This window comes from Drosophila persimilis, unplaced genomic scaffold, assembly GCF_003286085.1.
Source record: "Drosophila persimilis strain 14011-0111.01,24,50 unplaced genomic scaffold, DperRS2 tig00000000-arrow-pilon, whole genome shotgun sequence".
NCBI lineage: Eukaryota > Metazoa > Arthropoda > Insecta > Diptera > Drosophilidae > Drosophila > Drosophila persimilis.
The window spans coordinates 3,668,612-3,687,777 of NW_020825288.1; the positions used below are offsets into that span (position 1 = coordinate 3,668,612).

A 19,166-nucleotide genomic window follows, 5' to 3' on the forward strand; every position below is an offset into this window, starting at 1 on the left:
ACTTTTAATGAACTTTAGTTTATATCCCCGGAGGCGACGCCAGCTCTTGTCCGGACTCCTGACAAGCAGTTCCGCAGTGCACTTTGGCGTTTTAGTGGGCCATTCAATGACTACCAGGGATTTATGTGGCTACCAACGCTTGTTGCTCACTTGAGGCATAACGATCATACGCCTTGTTGGACAAGTCGCATAAAGATGATGGCATATGTATTTTTTCGGTTTAGTTGCGAGCCACTTAATAGACCACAAAATGCAGCCAAAGCCTCATAAAGCAGCACAGTACACATACACACACACATACACAGACACACAAATATGAATGGCAACCACCGGCAAATGGCCACAAATGACACGTTTGGTGTTAAATGGAGGTCGTCCAGCACGCATACGAATCGTCAGGCCTGGTCTGGTACGAGATGGCGATGGTGTATGAGTGTTTGTATTGTGTGGGCCACAGTTAGAGCTAAATTGTTTGTACAACATGCATGTAGAACAAGCATAAATCCAAACCACAGCCACATCCACATCCACAGAACCGGGAAGCAGGCAGGAGGAGGCCCAAGGAGGCATAGGCACAGGCAACAGCCAGCAGCAAGGCGATACAAGCAGAGGGCCCAGCCGGTTTGGCAATTAAGGCCTCTGAGCCCTGAGCACTGAGCCCTGAGCTTGAGCTTTTACACACACACACATATGTACATACACTCTACAGGTAAGCCCCATTGTGAGGAACGTTCAACAGTGGGCTATTGTTGCTTGTACATTGTACATATATTGTATTCGTTTCGATGTGCTCTTAGCTGAATAAAAGGCTGTGGAAAGTGTTTTCGGACCTCAGAGCTAGAAAATCATAGAAATTTGAGTAGCAGCAGATTCCTTTAGGAACATTATTAGCTCTGTGTGTATCTTTATTGTTAAATTCTCTTTAACAGCGTTATAATCTCGGCATAAAGTTTAGCTTACACTTTTTTATGGTCTGTTACCTGAAGTTGTTTCTTAAATCGGCTGCCTATATACACGTATGTGTGCTTTAGGAAGAAAATGATTTTTATCTGATGTCTGGTATCAGTCTATCTGATTCCATTATTTATTTATTTTGAAATTCCTTGAAAGTAGTCTGGTTCTCATTTTATATGTCAGACACAACTTTTCTCGATGTTTGACCAACCACTGCAGTGCACTGCAGCAATCCGCCACCATAGCCAGCGTTCACTGTACTGTATGCTATCGCAAGAGTGTAAATTTACGAAGTAACCGAAAGCTGCATCAGCGTTGGCTTTCGTTATGGACTGCCGCTGCTGCTGCTGTTAATGAGCTGTAACCAAAGACAACAGAGGCAACCACAAACCGAGCCAACAATACATTTACAGCAAATTGAATTCAACAATAACTACACGGTAGTGCCACGGCAGGCACGACATACACAGGAGAGGGCCCGCCGGCCGTCAATAACACGAACACACACACACACACACACACACGGTAGGGGATTTCTCCTGGAAGCAGGACGTGGCCATGTGTCGTGAGCTGTCGTCATTGTGACTTTTATTGCAGGAGGCAGTGGCACTGCTACTGCAATTATCAGCTGTGCCAGCACACACGAAGACTTGCCACATGCCACGAAGACAGTTCATCCCCGGCTCAGAGCCAGAGCCGGCCCACCAGGACCGCCATCAGCTTTAATTGCACAGCGGAGCAAAAAAAAACACAGAGCAAGGAGCAAAAACCAGCAGGACAAAAGCCAATTAGGAGCACGAGAAAAGCGAAAGTGAAAGCTTTCTTTGTGCACTTGTTGCGGGACAACGTAACAAACGAAAAATGTTTGTCCAGTTCAAAAACTGGAAACTGGAACTCGAAATAATTTGAAGACTCCAGGATCAACAGGTATAACAGAACCTTTTGAAGGTTCAGTCTTTTGACTGAAGTCTTTTCTAATATTTTACATAATTAGGCAAGCTGGGACAACTTTCCTCACGTTTATTCCATGGATCTCACATTTCTCGGCGGCAAATTTCAAATTGGGAATATTTGCTATAACCGTCGTATGAAAAGGAAACATCATATTTACGTACTTGCTACATTTGACACTTCGCAGTTGCGCCACATTCAAGTCGCGACCATTTTTGGTACTAGCTGTAAAATTAATCGACTATTCAAAAAAGTCTTATCGATGGTTCGTTATCGGCATCGATACTTTGTATTAGATTATTATTAACAGCATCGACATTAGCAGCATGTTGCTGGCAACATTTAATTTGTATGGGCCAGACTCATGTGCCGTGAAATCGAGCAGCATTGTTCCACAACATTGCGCGGATTGATCAACCTTTTACATACCCTGGGAAATGGATATTATATACAGTACTGTATGGTTAGTGGTTTTAACAAAAGTCTCGAATACTATTTATACCCGATATTCAAAATGTTACCCCTACACATGAGATTTGTGGTGAAAATGGATGTGTGTAACGTCCAAAAGGAATCGTTTCCGACCCCACAAAGTATATATATTCTGGATCAGCATCAAAAGCCGAGCCGATTGAGCCCTGTCTGTCTGTCCTTCTGTTCGCCCTAGTGCGCAGGGACTATACGACATTTTATATCCAGACTTCTGTGATATGTCATTGTTACAAGTATATTTAAAAACTTCGCCCCGCCCACTTCCGCCCCCACAAAGGGCGAAAATCTGTGGCATCCACTGTGGCTTATCCCTATCGAGTCCTAGTCCTGCAGTCGAATTGCAGGACTCTCGCGGTCACGAAAAGACACGCCTCGCCCGGATCGGCCGCTGCTTAACCGAGATATAGCTCACAGAAAAAACAAGTATTTCAAAGAATAGCAAATCTAAATTCTCGCATAGCTATATCTCAGACAAATAGGGCCAGATCGGTGAATGACCAACTGTCTCAGGATCGCGAGGATGCAGACTGCCGAAAAGCATCAACATCTCGGATCGGCCGCTGATAAGCCGAGAAATATATTGTTTAGAAACAACCAGTATTTCAAAGATATGCAAATCCAAATCTTCTCTCATTTGAATGGGGCGATGCCTCTATAATCTACGCGTTAAAGCCGCACTGTAATTGAGATGGTAGATGGGTTAAAAGAAGCACACAAACTATACATAATATATAGAATAACACGGTGTGACTTATCTGGAAGCCGCCAAGCCAGTGTCAGCCAGTTGACAATGCTTCTGCTGATCTCATCCTGCCGTCAAAAGGTGATCTGGGCGTTTATAGTTCTTCTGTAAAAAGAAGGGCATACAAATGTAAACAGCACTTCAATTAAATGCACTAACTTGGCGGTAATCCACTTGGTTGGGATGCTCTTGTGCTCCCGTTGCTGCTGTACCCAGCTAGGCCATGTTCCCTTTTCCGTCATCCTTAGTCGCATGAAAATATGAAGCCTGGCATGTGGGCTCGTGGGTGTCCGATGCTTTTTTACATATGTACATTAATACAAAGAAAAACTTCTACCCCGAAAAAAAAACACATTAATTAATTGGATACAGATGTATTTTCAACACGTTAAGTTGACTGCTAGATATACATTTTTGAATGTAAATTGATTCTGCTGGTGACGAGTATCAAACTCGGCTTACAGATCACTATCGGATAGTATGGCGTCCTCAATCTGACGGATCTGAGCCCAAGTTTTTTCAGATTCCTTGATTACTTTGGCGCTCGCCAAACAGTAGGGACACTGGCGAAAGTCCATTAGGTAAGCTTCCTGTGGGCACATGGTGTGTTAGAGCATAATCAACCAAAGGAAAATATAGGCAAGAACTTACAACTGGATGCTTCTCGCATATTGTGGCAACGCGTCCATGCAAGTACTGGTGGCAGCGACCACACTCGAGGGCCTTCGCTGGACGCTTGCATATGCATGTCTTAATAATAATGTTCTCCGATTGCAGATCGGATCCGATATCCTCCTCTTTTTTCTCCGCATTGTTGTTGGCGTCCACGTACAAGCATTTCTTGTCCACCGGTTTCTTTTGGCAATTAGTTTTAAGGATTTTTACGCTGCGCGGCGATGCTCCGTTAAGATTCCCGTAGATTGAGTTCAGACGTGCGAAAATTGAATTCTGATCAGTCCCCTCTGATTCCGAAATGGTAAGAATTATTAGCCGCACTTATAACACTTCGCACACACATATTTACCCATTTTGTATGTTCAGTAATTAGATCCACAGCGAAACCAACTAATGATTAATTGAACTAAGTTGATTTGTCGCAATTACAAGCTCCGTTTATCCACAATAAAGAAAAATCGCAGCTAGCACGAAAAAATATGACGCCTATGTCAAGTAACGGTGATTACCAATGTTGTAAAGCGTATCAATATTATACCCAGTATACTGTATGGTTAGTGATATTATAGAACTGAGAGTATGTTTGTCATCTAATGCACCAATAAAGGCCAAAACTAGTCTGTCTCTGTTATAAAGGTATTTCAACAATATTTTTAAGGTTTTGGTCTTACAGAAACCAAGAATGGGTATAGGGATCGAGACCCTAATCATATGCATTAATATGTCCAAAACAAAACAATCTGAGATCATTTCTATATTAATTACGTTTTAAAACAGCTTGGAAAACAGTATCTTAATATAATATCCACGAAATAGGGTATATAAATGTCTATACTCTGGTTGACAAGAAAAGAGTCTGCAAATACCAGCAACATTGACGTCACAACACTGCGACTGTTTTTTGTTGACTTTTTTAGCTTAAACCTTGTTTAAGACACAATCCAATAACAAGGAGTCCCTAAAATATGCATATCTTGGAGAAAATTGATCTATAAATCGGATAAAATTATGTGTGCATGTATTGAAGTCCTAGCTAGCAGGTTATATCAAATCGAACATCAAACTCGACAAATTTGACTTTCGATCATGGACGGAGAACAATTAACCCATTGTTGACCCGTGGGTATTAGAATACTCTCTACGAAAATTATGAATCTTGAAGAATTTTAGCGCAGTTCAAGTGAAAGATATTGTGGGGCATTTTGTAAGTTAAATGGAAGGATAAGATGGATCTACAAGAAAATTTCACCACCAGTATTATATGTCGCCGTTTCCCTCAAGGTGTTCACCCAATTAAATAAAGAGGGCTTGGGTGGGCTAAGTTCGATTTCTTATCGATATACGATACAGTGCCAAATAAACAAACTTGTGAGAAAAACAAACTCGGAAAACTTAGGGGCATAAAAATGCACAAGTGAAACGTCTGGCGACAATATACAATGCAGCAGACGACGTGAAACAAGCTATAAAATCACCCTCAAGGCGATCCAAGTGTCAGCACCGAACCGCAGCGAGTGAAAACGAGAGTGTGCGTGGTGCGTAGTCCAAAAATGAAAATCCCAAAAAGTGCATAAAAATAAGCGCAAAAAATCAATGAATTGTTAAAGTGCATATGCGAAACATCATAAACAAGTCGGTGGGGAACAGACGATGACTAGCGTGGCGTGGTGGGGCGAGGCGGGGCGCGACGGCAGGGCTGAAAGACCTTGAGCGAGCGCCAGCGCTGCTTCAGCTATTTAAATTTCGACCCCACCTGGAGAGCGGACAGGTGTTGGTGTCTCTAGTAATACTCTTGTCACGAGAGGCAGAGTCTGTGGCTTCTTTTCCCATGAAACCCTTCTGTTGGCCTGCTAAACAGTTCACGCACTTTGCGATACACACTCATTGCAGGTCATAGGAATTTCAGATACATGCGCAAACCTAATCAGTGGTTTTGCCAAAGATAAGAGCACATTAACCAAACGGTAGGCAGCTGCTTGCTGTGTGTTTGTGACTCTGCGGCTGACTCGCAGACCTGTGACTCAACCTCTCGAGCAGCAGCGATTGCCGCAGCCGTAGCCGCAGTCAGTCAGCTCTTGCTCCGTGTGTCTTCGGACGGTTCGGTCTTCTTGCCATTTTCCACTATTCATATTTCATTTGAATGGGGCGACAAATCCAGTGGCTGGTCTTTTCGCAATAACTGTGCATTCGTATTGTTATCGACGTCTCTGGGCCTCCACAGTTTTTTTGGGCTTCGACCTCATCAGCAGAGCAGCGCCCTCGCCGTCGCCCTCTCCCCCTCTGTCTCTGTGTGCGTGATTTGATGATTAAATTAAAATTATATCTCGTTTTGTTTCGTTTCGTGTTGTTTTGTGTGTGTGTGTGTGCGGTGTATTGTATGCCCTTTATTCATCCGTTGACAAGTAGCTTGCCGTTGACTTGCCGTTATTTGCGTATTGTTTTCGCCCTCCAATGAATGAAATGTAAATGAAATATGTGTGTCCCATCCTATCCAGCTAAACCAGGTCATCCTTGGCCATCCAGCAGCCAGCAGCAGCGGAGGCCAGCGGGGCAGCTGTCGCATCAATGAGCAGCATCATGAGGACGTCGCAGGACGGCCAGCAGGCAGCAGCGCTGTCTCGACCCAAGCTCAATGCCAGCAGCACGATGCTCAATCCGGAGGAGAACGAGGCCGTCTTCAAGATGCTCGGGAGAAAGTGTCAGGTGAGTGAGTGGCTTTGGCTTTTGATGAATAATGCGTACATATACGTATGTACGTACATATGAATGTGATTAATAATTAAGCAATGACAGAGTACCAGTACTCCACGCCTCCTCTCTCTCTGTCTCTGCCTCTGCCTCTCTCTCTCTCTCTGTGGCTTAGCCATTGAGCTTGATGAAGCACTTCCTGCGGCTCAAGTGTCGCCCGATATATGCCCATTCCACGAGGGTCATGTGCCACAATCCGAATGCTTCTCAGAACCCACCTTTGTAACCCTATATCGGTCGGTTCACAGCTGTTACCTGCCGATCCTATGGCTGTTAACCCATTTTCACCTTTCAAACAAACAAAAAAGGGCAGATATTCAATGAACTCATCATTTCCCCATATATGAGTGTTGAGGTTCCATTTTATGAGCTATTGTTGATCTTATATATATTTACTTATCATCGACTGGGTCTTTTATCAGCTCTGATAACTATATTTCTCTAATTGCTATTGACTTGCACCCATTTTTAGTGTGCTTAAAGATCAAACTGTTGACTAAGAAACGTGCCCAAAATGCATCTCTGTTTTGGAAATAGTTTCCCAATAATGTTGTTGAACAGTTTTACAAAGTTTTAATTGATGTTTAAACTCCATTTACTTGGACATTAATCAATAGAAAAACCCCTTAAAAGCAATGGCAATTCAAAGACCAGTCGCAGATGTTTTCTTGGTTTTTTTTTTATGTTCATTGGCTAATTTTCTGGGGCGAAGTGAAAGAGAAACCGAAAAAGTCGCAAAACATTGCTCATACTCTCATGGCTGCCCGGGCGATAAGTCGTTCGTTAGGTGCCCAGACCCATACCCATACCCATAACCATATCTTATCAATCCATCCGCTGAAGCACTGGCCAATGCCAAGTCCCGATAAGAACTCCCCTTTCAAAGTAGTAAAAAAGAAGTGGAAATATTTTAACCATTTAACGTGCACTGTTATGCGGATAATTATGGTGTGGTGTGTGCACAACACGAAAAACATTGCTCATTTTCGCATTGTAATTCCACGCTTTGCTAATTTCCAATTTCGAACAAACTTTCCATTGACAAAACATTGGGAAAATTGCATTTGAACTTGGCCAAAAGTAGTCCCCCCCTTTTAGATGCGGTTTATATATTGGGTTGATGACATAGTCGTTGTTGTTTGTGGCTCCACCATTCATTGATCGTTTGATAACACGAAAAGCTCCAGCTTAACCGCTGGCGCGGGGGACGAGAGGGGGGGGGGGGGGGGGGGACAGGCTGCTGCTTTTGTTGTTACTCGTATGGCTTGTCGTTTGTCGCAACATTTTGCTCGCCTTTTATTTGTTATACCTGCACTTCATTTATTTATCGCACATTTTGCACATTTCCCGAAAGCCGAACTTTCTAATTGATGTACGTTTTGAGCTCTGCTTTAGTTGTAGCCATTAAAGATAGTTCGAGGGGTCAACCGCTACTGGGTTCGAGGGATTTTGGATATTTTCATAGACGAGCTTCTCGTTTGGGTATATCTTTATAGAGCCCTAAAAATAGCCCGAAAATACTCTTTATATATATTTATTAAAAGTTAAATATAAATGTTTGCAATAATAAATAACCACACAAACAACACACACACATAGTATACAAATGTACACTCGATGATCGAAGCTGTAAACACCCTAGAATGCCAGCCAGTTATCTGTCAGTAAAAAAACTATAGCTTTCCGATTTTGTCTAAATTCTCTGAATAATAAATGTAGTTTTTTCCCCCTAGAGTAAAATTCTGTTAAATTTTGTTAGATTAAATATGTGGAAATTCTGGAAAGCTCAAGGCGTTTGCCATTCCAAACGTTCGCTTTCTGATCGTTCCAAAGGAAGACGTGTACGTATACAATACCGGCGTGGGCACCCTCTTCACCCCTGGGGATCTTCACCCTCTCTCCCTCTCTCTATACTTTTTGCCACTTCCGAGAATCAAAGTCTGTACGATGTTTCTGCCAAAAAGAATAGAATAATTTCATAGATACAATCGAGAGATCAAGAATATTCTGTATGGAAACTTTTGCGTTGACAAACTGTGGCTCAAAATATTCATAGCCCTAGGAAGGGGTATTACACCGATTTGTTTGGTGCCTTTGAAACCTAACACGTCCCCTAACAGTGCGTACTATGTATTTATCGCGTTAGTCCCATGTGGGTTAATGCTCGCCATTGCCCCGTTTTAAAGTACCCTGCCCCTTTACCGTCGTACCGCTTTAGACCCCCTCGTCTCGGCCAGAGTTCAGTGGCAGTGGCCAGCTTTTTTTTGCCGTTTGCATGCCATCGATTTTTATGCTTTTAAAAAGAAACAGCCAGCTTTTACATAGAAGGCAAGACATCATTTTTTTTTTACAAGCGCTGCTTATGTCCAAATACAAACACAAATCCACAGATACAGATACAGATACAAAACAGAGGCAGAGGCAGAGGCCGCTAAGCCATCAATAAAAATTCAAATGTGTTTACACTTTTGCACTTGTGGACACAGATACTTATGCAAAGCGATGGGTGTGCGTGTGTGTGGGTTGGAGAGCATTCATATTCACGTTCACATTTCACATAATCCCCATCTCGGCGTTTTATTTGCTGCAAAGGTCACACCCATCAACAGCCAGCCCCATCTCCGGCATCCAACCATCTCTGGGTATTGCTCATTAATTGATAATATTACATTGGACTGTACATAATGTGTAGTGCAGGCGGCACGTAACACTTTTGGAGCACTGCCCAGAGCGGCGACAAAATTGGAATCAATTAGCAGAAAGTGCCCTCAAAGGCAGGGACAGTAGAGGGGGCCATGGCCAGTGGCAAATGTCAAATGTTATTGCTACAAATCACACAATTTTATCAATCAATGAGAGGGAAAGAGGCCTAGCCTTGCCCTGCCCTGCCTTGCCTTGAGAACAGAACCTACAAGACTGGGCTGGGCCTTGACTTTTCTGGCGCCAATCTGCACTTTTTCTAGTATTCTTTTGGCAAAGGGTTTCAGATGCGACAATTCTGTGGCCACCTCCTGTCGCCAGCACTTCCTGCCCGAAAGCCTCAACGATTATGTCTTCAATCGCACAGAGCCACATTATGCACATCCGTTGCACTCCGGTGAAGAGGTCTCGGCTAGACTAGTGCCCACTGTCGCTCTTTCTCTGGGGGGGGGCAGGCAGGCAGAGCTCCATCAAATGGAGCTACGTGCTGGCCATGCCAAACGATGATGGGATCCATGGGGATGATGGCTAATCGGTATTCAAATGAGCGCTGCTTTTGCGTAGGGCCCCAGAGTGGCTTATGGATTGTTGCTTGTGGCAGCGAAACCGAAAGTCAGATGGGTTTTTCAACTCGAACGCGACAGTTCACCGTGTGCACAGTTTTCAGACGTTGCATTCAAATGAGGCGCAAACCGAAGGTGTTACTTCTTTTGTTTGGAGGGAGCCAGAGATTATCTAATCGCCCAAGGGGGGGACAATAGACAGGCCTTTCTATCTATCGATGATGATGGTAACGCAATCTCTTGCGTTTGCTCCACTTTTTCAGACACTCAACACGGCCGTGGTGCAGATCTACAAGACGGAAGGCAATGCCCATTCGCACTGGAAGAAAAAGCACACGGGCGTGGTGTGCTTCGTGAAGGACAGCGCCATACGGTCGTACTTCCTGCGCGCCTACTGCCTGATCAAGAGCGAGCTCATCTGGGAGCACGAGATCTACGATGGCATGCAGATCGTCAAGTCGCGACCCTTTCTGCTCACCTTCGAGGGCAGCGTAAGTGGGCAACAAAATCAACTGCAAAACTAGAAAACTAATCCTTCTTTCTGTGCAGGACGGTCATGTGGGGTTGAACTTTGTCTCCGAGAAGGAGTGCGACGACTTCTTCCGCATCGTAGATGCCACCATCGAGACGCGCAATCGCAAGCGCCAGGAGAAGCGCAGTCGCCAGAAGAGCCAGCAGGCCCCGAACGCTCCAGTGCCGCCGGTGCAACGCGAGCCAATGCGTCCCCCGGCCATGCAGCCCAGCGGCGGCATGACGGCCACGGACGGCGGCGGGCCCGTCCAGTTGCGCAACAACAAAATCAATTCGGTCACACTGACGCCAGCGCCCACGAAGAACTTCCTTTCGAGCAACTTCGGCCTGGGCAGCCAGGGCAAGGACAAGAAGCGCAAGGTGACCAAGGCGGACATTAGCCAGCCGACGAACTTTGTGCACATCAGCCATGTGGGCTGGGATGCGGACAAAGGCTTCGATCTGACGGGCAACGAGGACGACGAGATGCTGAACGAGATCTTTGTGAAGGCGGGCGTCTCGGAGATGGAGCTGAAGGATCGGGATACTCGCGCCTTCATCTACGACTTCATACAGAGCAACAATGTGCTGGCCACGGTCAAGCAGGAGAGCGAGAAGTCACCGACGGAACCAACGCCAGTGAGCGCCACCCACATGCCGCCACCGGTGCCGAGCCGCCATAACCATGTGAGTGCCGGCAGCGAAACGGAACCAAAACTTCGATTATTTATAGCATCTTCTGCTTGTTCTTTTCAGTCACAGAATGGTAACCAAAGAACCGCGCCTCCTCCGCCGGCCAGGCAGCCGCCGCCCCCGGTGCCCACAACGGTGCCGGGCGCCATGCGTGCACCTCCACCACCCATCCGGCCACCACCCATCGGCAGTGCCCCACCGCCGCCACCTGTCAGCGCACCCGCCGTTGCGGTAAGCAGCCAAAAAATAGACCCATCGCAGGGGCAAAGTGATGATGTTAAGTTTTGTATTTCGCAGCCGCCTCCACCACCCCCGCCACCACCGGCATCGGCGCCACCACCACCACCCCCGCCAATGCCTGCTGGAGAGATACCCATTATCACGACCACACAAGCACCTACCCAAGCAGTGAAACGAGCCCCGGCCCCGGTAGCGGCGGAAGCGCCTCCGGACTCACACAACGCCCTGATGGACGCCATTCGCAAGGGAACAGTCTTGAAGGTGAGTCAAGTGAGGATGAAACCAATCCACTGGAGATCAGAGAGGATAACCCTTATGCTTTTTTCAAACAGAAAGTGGATACGGCTGCTTTGAGCACCGGCAGCGGCGACTCGCGCAGCGATTTGATGACTGAGATACGGACTGGCATTGTACTGAAGCCGGCCGATAAACGGGATCTGGGCAGCCAACGCATCAGTAGCGATGGTGGCGCCGGCGGCACCGATGCCCTGGCCGATGCTTTGCGACGGGCACTGGCGGCGCGCGGCACTGCCATGCACTCGGACGACGATGAGAGCGAGTCTACGGACAACGACGGCGAGTGGGACTAGGCAGCAGACACAAGTTGAGCAGCAGATGACACACGATTCATGTGGCAGACACTATTCCAAATATAAGCAATAATGCAACATGTGCTTTTGGCATTTTGGTTTATCCTTGAATGATAAAACCCTGTAAATACTGTTTAGTGAATTTCCATACCTCTTTAATTTAATTTTATAGCAAACGCGAAACCAACAAAAAAACTAACAGATGGTAAATACTATATATGTCTGTATTATCGGCATTGCGTCCGCTTTCGGTTGTTCCAGTTCACATTTGCATATCCATAAAACCTGCTCAATTAAACACGATATATAAATAAATATATATATATATACATAGATATGTACGATACGCATGTAAATGAATTAAATGCAAACGTTGATCAGTGCCAAAAAAAACAACTCGAGAACACCAAAATCCAAAACAACCTTTGTGACTTGTGAAAACATCAGAAATTGAGATATGGGATATCCATGGGATATCCCTCCACAAATGAAGTGAGCAAACCGTAAAACTGAATGAATATAGCAGAATATATTTTATAAAACTATAAAAAATCCACTGTGCTTAGGACCCAAAATGTCGGAGAGACAGCTCCAAATACGTACGAGTATCCGCAAGTTTAATGTTTAAACTAGTAGATTTATCCCACAGTTAATTCTATATTAAAGAGTTGCTCAATAATTAACTCCATTAATAGTTGCAAAAATTCAATGTATTACCACCACTCCCCCCAAAAATGCTTCCACGGAAAGCGAAAGCTTTCTAATGCAAGAAACATCCAGAAAATGGAGCGTCTAGTAACTAATAAGTATTTTCTTTATAGATAGATAGAGCATTTAATGCAAACTTGTAGTCATTTCTTTTCCTTCTTTCTGTGTGTGTGTAATATGTAATATTTAAACAGAGGAATACTGTTCGGTACGGTGTATTTTCATAACTTTTTCGAAATTACTAAACCAATAAGCTTGTATGAGCCCCAGAAATCTATATGGATCAGAATTAATAATAATGTATTGTATTGTATTGTATGTGCGCATGTCTAATGATGTTCTGTGCGATCTATTCGTATCTGAATACATACTACTTACATATACTTATATATAAGCCATTAATTTATGTAATAAAGTTGTGTACATCTAACAGACTTGTTAACTTGTCTTTAACTTGTTTTGTTCTTGCAATCGATCTTATCATTGTGATTGATCTATTCCGTGTGTTAGATAGATCCACAAACGTATTCAGAGTCCTCAAAGAAAAAACCATGTTTTAATATTATGTACAAAAGTTATTATATCTCAATGGCTACAACTTCTATGCGAAAAATCAACCCGATGGTAAGGCTCATGGAGATACTGGAAGATTATTGATCAAGCGTCGCATCAGGCATTATCCATTGCTATCATTTGTTATACCTTATTAATTCTTATCGTTATTACTTGGAGTCATACCCACAGCAAAGAATTTTCGCAGTAAGATGCAAAGATTTCGTGTCTGAATATCATCCAGATGAAACAGGTGTACCCCAGGACCGACGCTGTATACCATCTACATAGCAGATATACCGACAAACAGTCCTACACAACATCGACATTTGCTGACAATACTGCCATCCTAAGGCGCTCCAAGTGCCCAACACTTATCATCTCATCTCGTGGCCTTGGATAAATGCCTGGCAAACTGGCGTCTACATGTAAACGAGCAAAAGTGCAAACATGTCACCCTTACCCTAAACAGACTTGCTCACCAGTGTCTCTGAACAACATCAACATGCCACAAACAACCGAGGAAACACACCTTGGTGTCCATTTGGATAGACAGCTCACTTGACGTAAATAAGTTTAGAGCTGGTAATCTACATTGGCTTATAAACGTCCGTTGAAATTACTTTTGTACTATGCAGTTCTCAAGCCAATTTGGACATATGGCTCCAAACTATGGTGTTGCATTAGAGAGCCTCAATCGAAGATACTGAGAACTATCACTGGGGCACCATATGTATGTACCATATACGGAAACTATCCATAAAGACTTAAATGTAGGATCTGTTAAAAATGAAATCGTCAAGGCGAAAGAAAAGTATCAGGCCCATCCTAATAGACTTTAACGAAGAGTTGGGGTCGTTCTCTAAATATTTAATTGTATATAATTCAAGAAATATATAGATTAAAATTTTCCAAGAGAAAAATTTAGATAAATTCAATACCGTAATAATAAAAAAGAAATAAATACACCTTAAACCATTAAGAAACATGCTCCATACAATGTTTTCACCTGTTTTCCTGCGAGTGGCTGCTCCCCATCCCTGATATTGCCTTCTGGCTGAATGGAATCAGGAGCAGGCCTTGGTTTTTCTGTCGTTGAACTATTTGTTATGAACGCCTCCGCTGACTGAGAGCTCATTTTCTAATTTTTTAATTTTATTTAATATTATAATTTATAAAAATCAAAAACGAACAAAACATTAACAAAAGAAACTAACATTAGCTTTACATTTAAACATTTAGAACCTAAAATATATATTGCAAAAAATAGTTTAATTAAACTCTACGATTCGCGGCACTTAAGTTTTTTGTCAATCGAATATAATTTCTAACTATTTTCACTTAAAAGGACGAACATTGAGACTGAACACAAAATAACGCTAATATGATGGGTTAAGTAATTGCTAAAATAAAAAATACGTCTAAACTTCAGTAGAATTGCAATAATTGTCAAATCTTTGAAGTGTACTGGATATATGTACGGCCATTATCCGCTTGCCATCCTGTCCTTAATATTGATACAACATACATTTGGGATATATGATTTTGAAGAAACAAACATGTACACTTTTATTCATCAATATAATTATGCATATAACTTTAAAAAAAATTGAATTAAACTGTATGCCTGGGGGACTCGGGAATCTTGTTGTTCTTGCAGCGGTTCCAATAGAAATTTCGATCTGAATAAATCAGAACTAATAGTGCATTTTTGTGCAATATACATATGTATATACTGCATTACTGATATTAAAATACAAATCTACTACTATGTAAGCCATTAATTAATATCATTAATTGTTGTATCTCTTAACTTAAAGCTAGCATAATGTTAATTCTGCTTGTAAGTGGATTCTAAAACCTAGTATGTGTTTATTGTTTAAATGTTTCCCTTCCAAGAACCATCCTCCGATGGGATATTAATCATATGTACAGCTTCTTGGGAGTGCAACGAGATGGTGTGATGGCTTGAGAGCATACAGTTCCATATAATGTTGAAGGTGAAGTCTAGGGAGTAACGTTTTCCTGAGGCACATTCGCATCGTCCTGCAGTTCGCGCTCTATGTTGGCATTATTGTTGTTTTCTGCAATTTCGTTGATGTTGGAGTCATCTTCGACCTGGCAGCGCGGCTGCCGTTGCCCCTCCAGGTCCATCTCCTGCTGCTGCTCATTGATGCGGTTCTCAGTCTCTTCGTTTGGCCTCGACGACGGTCCAGGCAGCTCCTCCTCGAGTTGTGGCGGCAGTTCCTCTTCCACTGGTGCCAAGAGCTTTTCCTCGGCTTCTGCCGACTGCTCCACATTCCCAACGAGGGGCGCTTGCTGCTCGGAGAGCTCATGGTTGAGAACATTCTGCTGCTCTTCGTCGCAGATGAAGCTGCTTTCCTCCAAGTTGAGTGGCAAGGCCTGAGTTTCAATGTCTTTGGGTGCATTGAGGCTAATCTCTGGAAGCGTGTCCGCCTGGCAATCGGGGCTTTCGCGCTCAGTGTCCGATTTCTCCAGCGACTCTGGGTTCGGCGGGGGTGAACTAAGATTCGGGATGGCCGAACTGTGACCACTGGCGGATTGTGGAGTCTCTGCCGCTTGGCTGCAGATGTTGGTTATTACAAAATTAAAAGCGGTGTCCGGCTCTGGCACTCTCAATAGAGGTGGCTCTAGCTCCGCCAGTGCCTCTGGCGTTTCCAGTTGCGGTTCTACCTCCCCAAGTACTTCTGGACTTTCCAGTGACTGATGCTGTGTCTCCCCAACAACTTCTGGAGTGTTCAGGGGTGGCTCTGTATCAGCAACTTCTTTGGGAGCTTCCTGCGGCGGATCTGCCTCTCCAGTTATCTCTGAATCTTCCAGCAGGGCAGCTAAATCTTGCAGAGTTTCCAACTCCGGCAGTGTTTCCACTGGAGCATCTGCTGCGGGAGTTTCCTGTGGCTGCACTACCTCCCCAACTGTTTCAAGACTTTCCTTGGGCAGTTCTACACCTCCCACTACATCTGGCTTGGCCGCAGGCGTCTGTACCTCCATATTCTCGGGCGCAGCCTCTTCGCTCTGTTGTGTGGCTTCTTTTCCTTGATTTTCCGGCTCTAGTAAAGGCAATTCAATCTCGCGATAGATACGCTCGCCCTCATCCTCCTCCATAGCTTCCTCAGCTTCATCGGCCGAAGAAGCACTGTCCTCGCCATCAGAGTCCTCGCTATCGCTGCCCCTCTCCAAGCCGTTGTGGCTCAGGTGCATGGCCTCCGGCTCAGAGCCATTTGCAGTCGGATCGGAAATGTCCAGGTCCTTCTCCTGCTTCACGGCCATGTTGTTAAAGTCTAGGCTGTTTATGTAGGCATTCTCCTCGTCGATCTTCTCATTATGATTGATCTCCGCCGTCGGCTCGCCCTCGGGCTCATCGTCCGCGTAGCCGCGATTACGAGGTTCTGGCTTAATGCAAATATTGGGAGGCATGTTGAACGATACGGCCTCTCCACTTTCCACAGCCACAATCTGCAGCGAGGGTGTTGTCTCCCGCGGCGACTCTTCTGCTGGAGGCTTGCGTTTGGCGCCACCAGTACTCTTACGGGCAGTAGGCTTGGCAGATTTTTCGTTGGGCGGTGATTTGAATCCCTTATCGGAGAGCAGTGGCTCATCGGGGGTAGCTTCAACGGCCTTGTCCAGGGGCATGGCTTCTTCGGCAATGTCCACACCGCTGGCGACATGCGTGATTTGCATGAGGCGATCCAGTTCCATGCGATTGGGCTTAACATCTTCCTCGGGCTCCGGGCACTCCTGTGGCATTGGCTCGTCCTGTGCCGCTATGTCGTTGTCGTTGAAGCTGCTCTCCAGATGGGACATCGGTATGCTCGTCATCACAGTGGCCTGTGGCTGGAAATCTGTCGCCTGATTTCCATCGGGCACATCATCGGCGTCTAGACGCTCTTGTTTGATGCTCACCATTGGGTGTTCCTGAGCTTTTGGTTGACTGTTGGCTTCTTTTTCCCGCTCCTTGTGCTTGCGCTTCTTTTTTTTCTTGCTGCTCCTGCTCAGCCCCGCCTCGTCGAGGTCATCGATCAGCGAAGAGTTCAGCTTGCCATGATTCTTGGTGATTTTCAGCTTCAGCTTCAGCGGCTCCTGTTTGACTGGCGACTGCTTTTCGTAGGCCTCATCGCGAGGCTCCTGCTTCACGGACACACTGGGCACATTGTCGTCTATGCTGGCAGCCATTGCGGCAGGTTCCGGGGCCACTGCCGCCGCTTCGGACTCCTCCTCATCGCTGTCATCGTTGGCTTCATGGAAATCGCTGAAGCTTGGGGGTTCCTGTTCTTCCTCCTCCTCCTCCTGCATTTCGGCCTGAGGTTCGTTTTCCGGCTGCACGGCGGCTGCCGGCATTGTGTCATTTATATGCACCTCCGGCTCATGCTTGATGCTCACCAGCGTGCTCATTGTGTTCTTCAGCAACTCGTCGACGCGCTTCAAATAGTTTTTCGAGGAAACTCGCTCGCTATTTTTGCTCTTGCTGGCCCCCAGCGTATTTTGCGGCTCTGCTGAGGCTCGCAGCAGAGGAGAGGCCAGGCGCTCGATCACCACCACCGGCTGCATATGCTCGTTCAGCATAAAGTCCGGCGGTATAGCAGAGGCAGGGGAATCGCTGGTGATGTGGTAGTCTTCCTCCACCTCGTTCTTAATGCACATCTGTGATTCGGTGTTGGCTGCCTCGGGCAGAATGTGCTTCGAGTGATTAAGGTAGATCTTTGAGCAGACGGGGGCATGCCGCATGAAGGCGACCTCTGTGTTGAGGGCTCGATTGCAGCCACCACACTTGCGTTTGCGTATGGCACACCGATGCGTATTGTAGAAGAAATTCGTCACGAATGTTTTCTTGCACAGTGGACACTCGCGATCGAGGACAAGCAGCTGCACAGGAGTCGGTGGCGTATGCTCACGCAGGTGGCGGGAAAAGGCGTAGTTGTTGGGCACATTCACGTCGCACAGCGGGCACTTGTAGGGGGTCTTCGACAGCTTGTGCCAGAGCTGATGGGCCCGAATGTCGCCCTGGTTGTGATGCGTCTGATTGCAGGCGTTGCAAATGTAGCGCGGGATCGAGGGTACATGCACCGCGCTCTTATGCTCCTCGGCCAGATCCTTGCTGGCGAACTTCTCGCCACAGACACTGCATATCGCCTTGCGGCCCTTTTTCCCTGGCAGCCGGATACGGCTTTCCGTGTCCATGGGCTCGTTCTTGCTGCGGGGGGAGAATCAATTGGTTGATAAGATAACTGATTGGATAATTGGGTACTTCATTTTACATTTCTGGCTCCGTTTTGGTTTCCAGCAGCTGCTGCTGCGTCTGCTGCAGACGCTGCTTTTTTCGCCATGTCATGGGCTCCTTTTTTACCTCTGGAACTTCAGAGATCTTAGCTTTCAGAAAACTCTCGTCCGTCTTTCGTTTTCGTCCTCGCTTTACCGTCGTCTGCGGCTCTGCCTTAACTACGGGCTGGCTGCCCAGGAGCTGATGCAAAAATAATTATTTACCCATTCACAAGAATCACATTTATTCGGTAATAGTGCGCTCACCTTTAGGGGTTCCATCTGCTGGAGGCCCAGCAGGTTGCGCGTCTGCTTATTCGTGGCATAGCACATTTCCCTAAACTCATAAAAATCATTGATTTTATCCACGCAAAGACTGCACATTGTCTGCGGCATTTTGTCGTCAACTGTCACCTGCAAAGGGCGTTGTTTAATCGAACCAATGACTGGGCGTGTCCCTACCTACCGTAAAGCCGACCAATTCGAGCACCTTTTGGGACAGACTAGGATCGTCCAGGTCTATAATATTTGCCTCATTGGGCAGCAGAATTGGCACCTTGCCTGGATTATCGATGCCGCAGAGACGACAGATCTTGTACAGATTCGCTTTCAGCGCTGCGTCGATCTTAAATGCAAACCTCTCCATGTTGCTCGCGCTTTAAAAATATTCACAATTGGCTCAAAAACGACAGAACTACATTCTTAATTGCTTCTTTTTTTGCAGTAAAATTGGCGTTTTGTTTATTTCACAGAAGCAAGTGTGACCGTACT

At 45.5% G+C, this 19,166-nt stretch overlaps 3 protein-coding genes across 4 annotated transcripts; 1 reads left to right on the top strand and 2 right to left on the bottom strand.

Moving 5' to 3' along the window:
* Nucleotides 1-3,497: 3,497 nt before the first annotated feature.
* On the bottom strand, nt 3,498-4,240 carry LOC6594763 (uncharacterized protein CG13380). Its single transcript, XM_002020064.2, has 3 exons — nt 4,164-4,240; nt 3,791-4,101; nt 3,498-3,729 (listed from the first exon to the last, which is right to left on the bottom strand). The coding sequence occupies exons 1-3, from the start codon at nt 4,165-4,167 to the stop codon at nt 3,598-3,600; spliced, it is 447 nt and encodes a 148-aa protein (XP_002020100.1). The 5' UTR covers nt 4,168-4,240; the 3' UTR covers nt 3,498-3,597.
* Nucleotides 4,241-5,191: 951 nt separating this feature from the next.
* LOC6594762 (neural Wiskott-Aldrich syndrome protein) lies at nt 5,192-12,967 on the top strand. Its single transcript, XM_026994872.1, has 7 exons — nt 5,192-5,349; nt 6,310-6,517; nt 10,089-10,316; nt 10,375-11,022; nt 11,092-11,259; nt 11,326-11,529; nt 11,601-12,967. Exons 2-7 carry the CDS (start codon nt 6,380-6,382, stop codon nt 11,856-11,858), a joined length of 1,644 nt encoding a protein of 547 aa, XP_026850673.1. The 5' UTR covers nt 5,192-5,349; nt 6,310-6,379; the 3' UTR covers nt 11,859-12,967.
* A 1,425-nt stretch (nt 12,968-14,392) lies between these two features.
* Nucleotides 14,393-19,079, bottom strand: LOC6594760 (fibrous sheath CABYR-binding protein). Of its 2 annotated transcripts, XM_026995326.1 has the most exons (4): nt 18,862-19,079; nt 18,663-18,809; nt 18,395-18,597; nt 14,393-18,330 (listed from the first exon to the last, which is right to left on the bottom strand). In XM_026995326.1, the coding sequence occupies exons 1-4, from the start codon at nt 19,039-19,041 to the stop codon at nt 15,126-15,128; spliced, it is 3,735 nt and encodes a 1,244-aa protein (XP_026851127.1). In that variant the 5' UTR covers nt 19,042-19,079; the 3' UTR covers nt 14,393-15,125. The 2 variants fall into 2 exon arrangements, with proteins under 2 accessions (XP_026851127.1, XP_026851129.1); XM_026995328.1 differs by lacking the exons at nt 18,663-18,809; nt 18,862-19,079 and having other exon boundaries at nt 18,385-18,411.
* Between the last annotated feature and the right edge of the window lie 87 nt (nt 19,080-19,166).

What these genes read in the sequence shown, in the direction of transcription:
- LOC6594763 (XM_002020064.2), bottom strand. An exon ending in TATGCGAGAAGCATCCAGTT is followed by an intron (nt 3,730 to 3,790) that starts GTAAGTTCTTGC and finishes ATGTGCCCACAG; the next exon opens with GAAGCTTACCTAATGGACTT.
- LOC6594762 (XM_026994872.1), top strand. Translation starts at nt 6,380, where the DNA reads ATGAGCAGCATCATGAGGACGTCGCAGGACGGCCAGCAGGCAGCAGCG. An exon ending in TGCTCGGGAGAAAGTGTCAG is followed by an intron (nt 6,518 to 10,088) that starts GTGAGTGAGTGG and finishes CCACTTTTTCAG; the next exon opens with ACACTCAACACGGCCGTGGT. An exon ending in TGCTCACCTTCGAGGGCAGC is followed by an intron (nt 10,317 to 10,374) that starts GTAAGTGGGCAA and finishes CTTTCTGTGCAG; the next exon opens with GACGGTCATGTGGGGTTGAA.
- LOC6594760 (XM_026995326.1), bottom strand. Translation starts at nt 19,041, where the DNA reads ATGGAGAGGTTTGCATTTAAGATCGACGCAGCGCTGAAAGCGAATCTG. An exon ending in TCGAATTGGTCGGCTTTACG is followed by an intron (nt 18,810 to 18,861) that starts GTAGGTAGGGAC and finishes CGCCCTTTGCAG; the next exon opens with GTGACAGTTGACGACAAAAT. An exon ending in AGCAGATGGAACCCCTAAAG is followed by an intron (nt 18,598 to 18,662) that starts GTGAGCGCACTA and finishes TTTTTGCATCAG; the next exon opens with CTCCTGGGCAGCCAGCCCGT.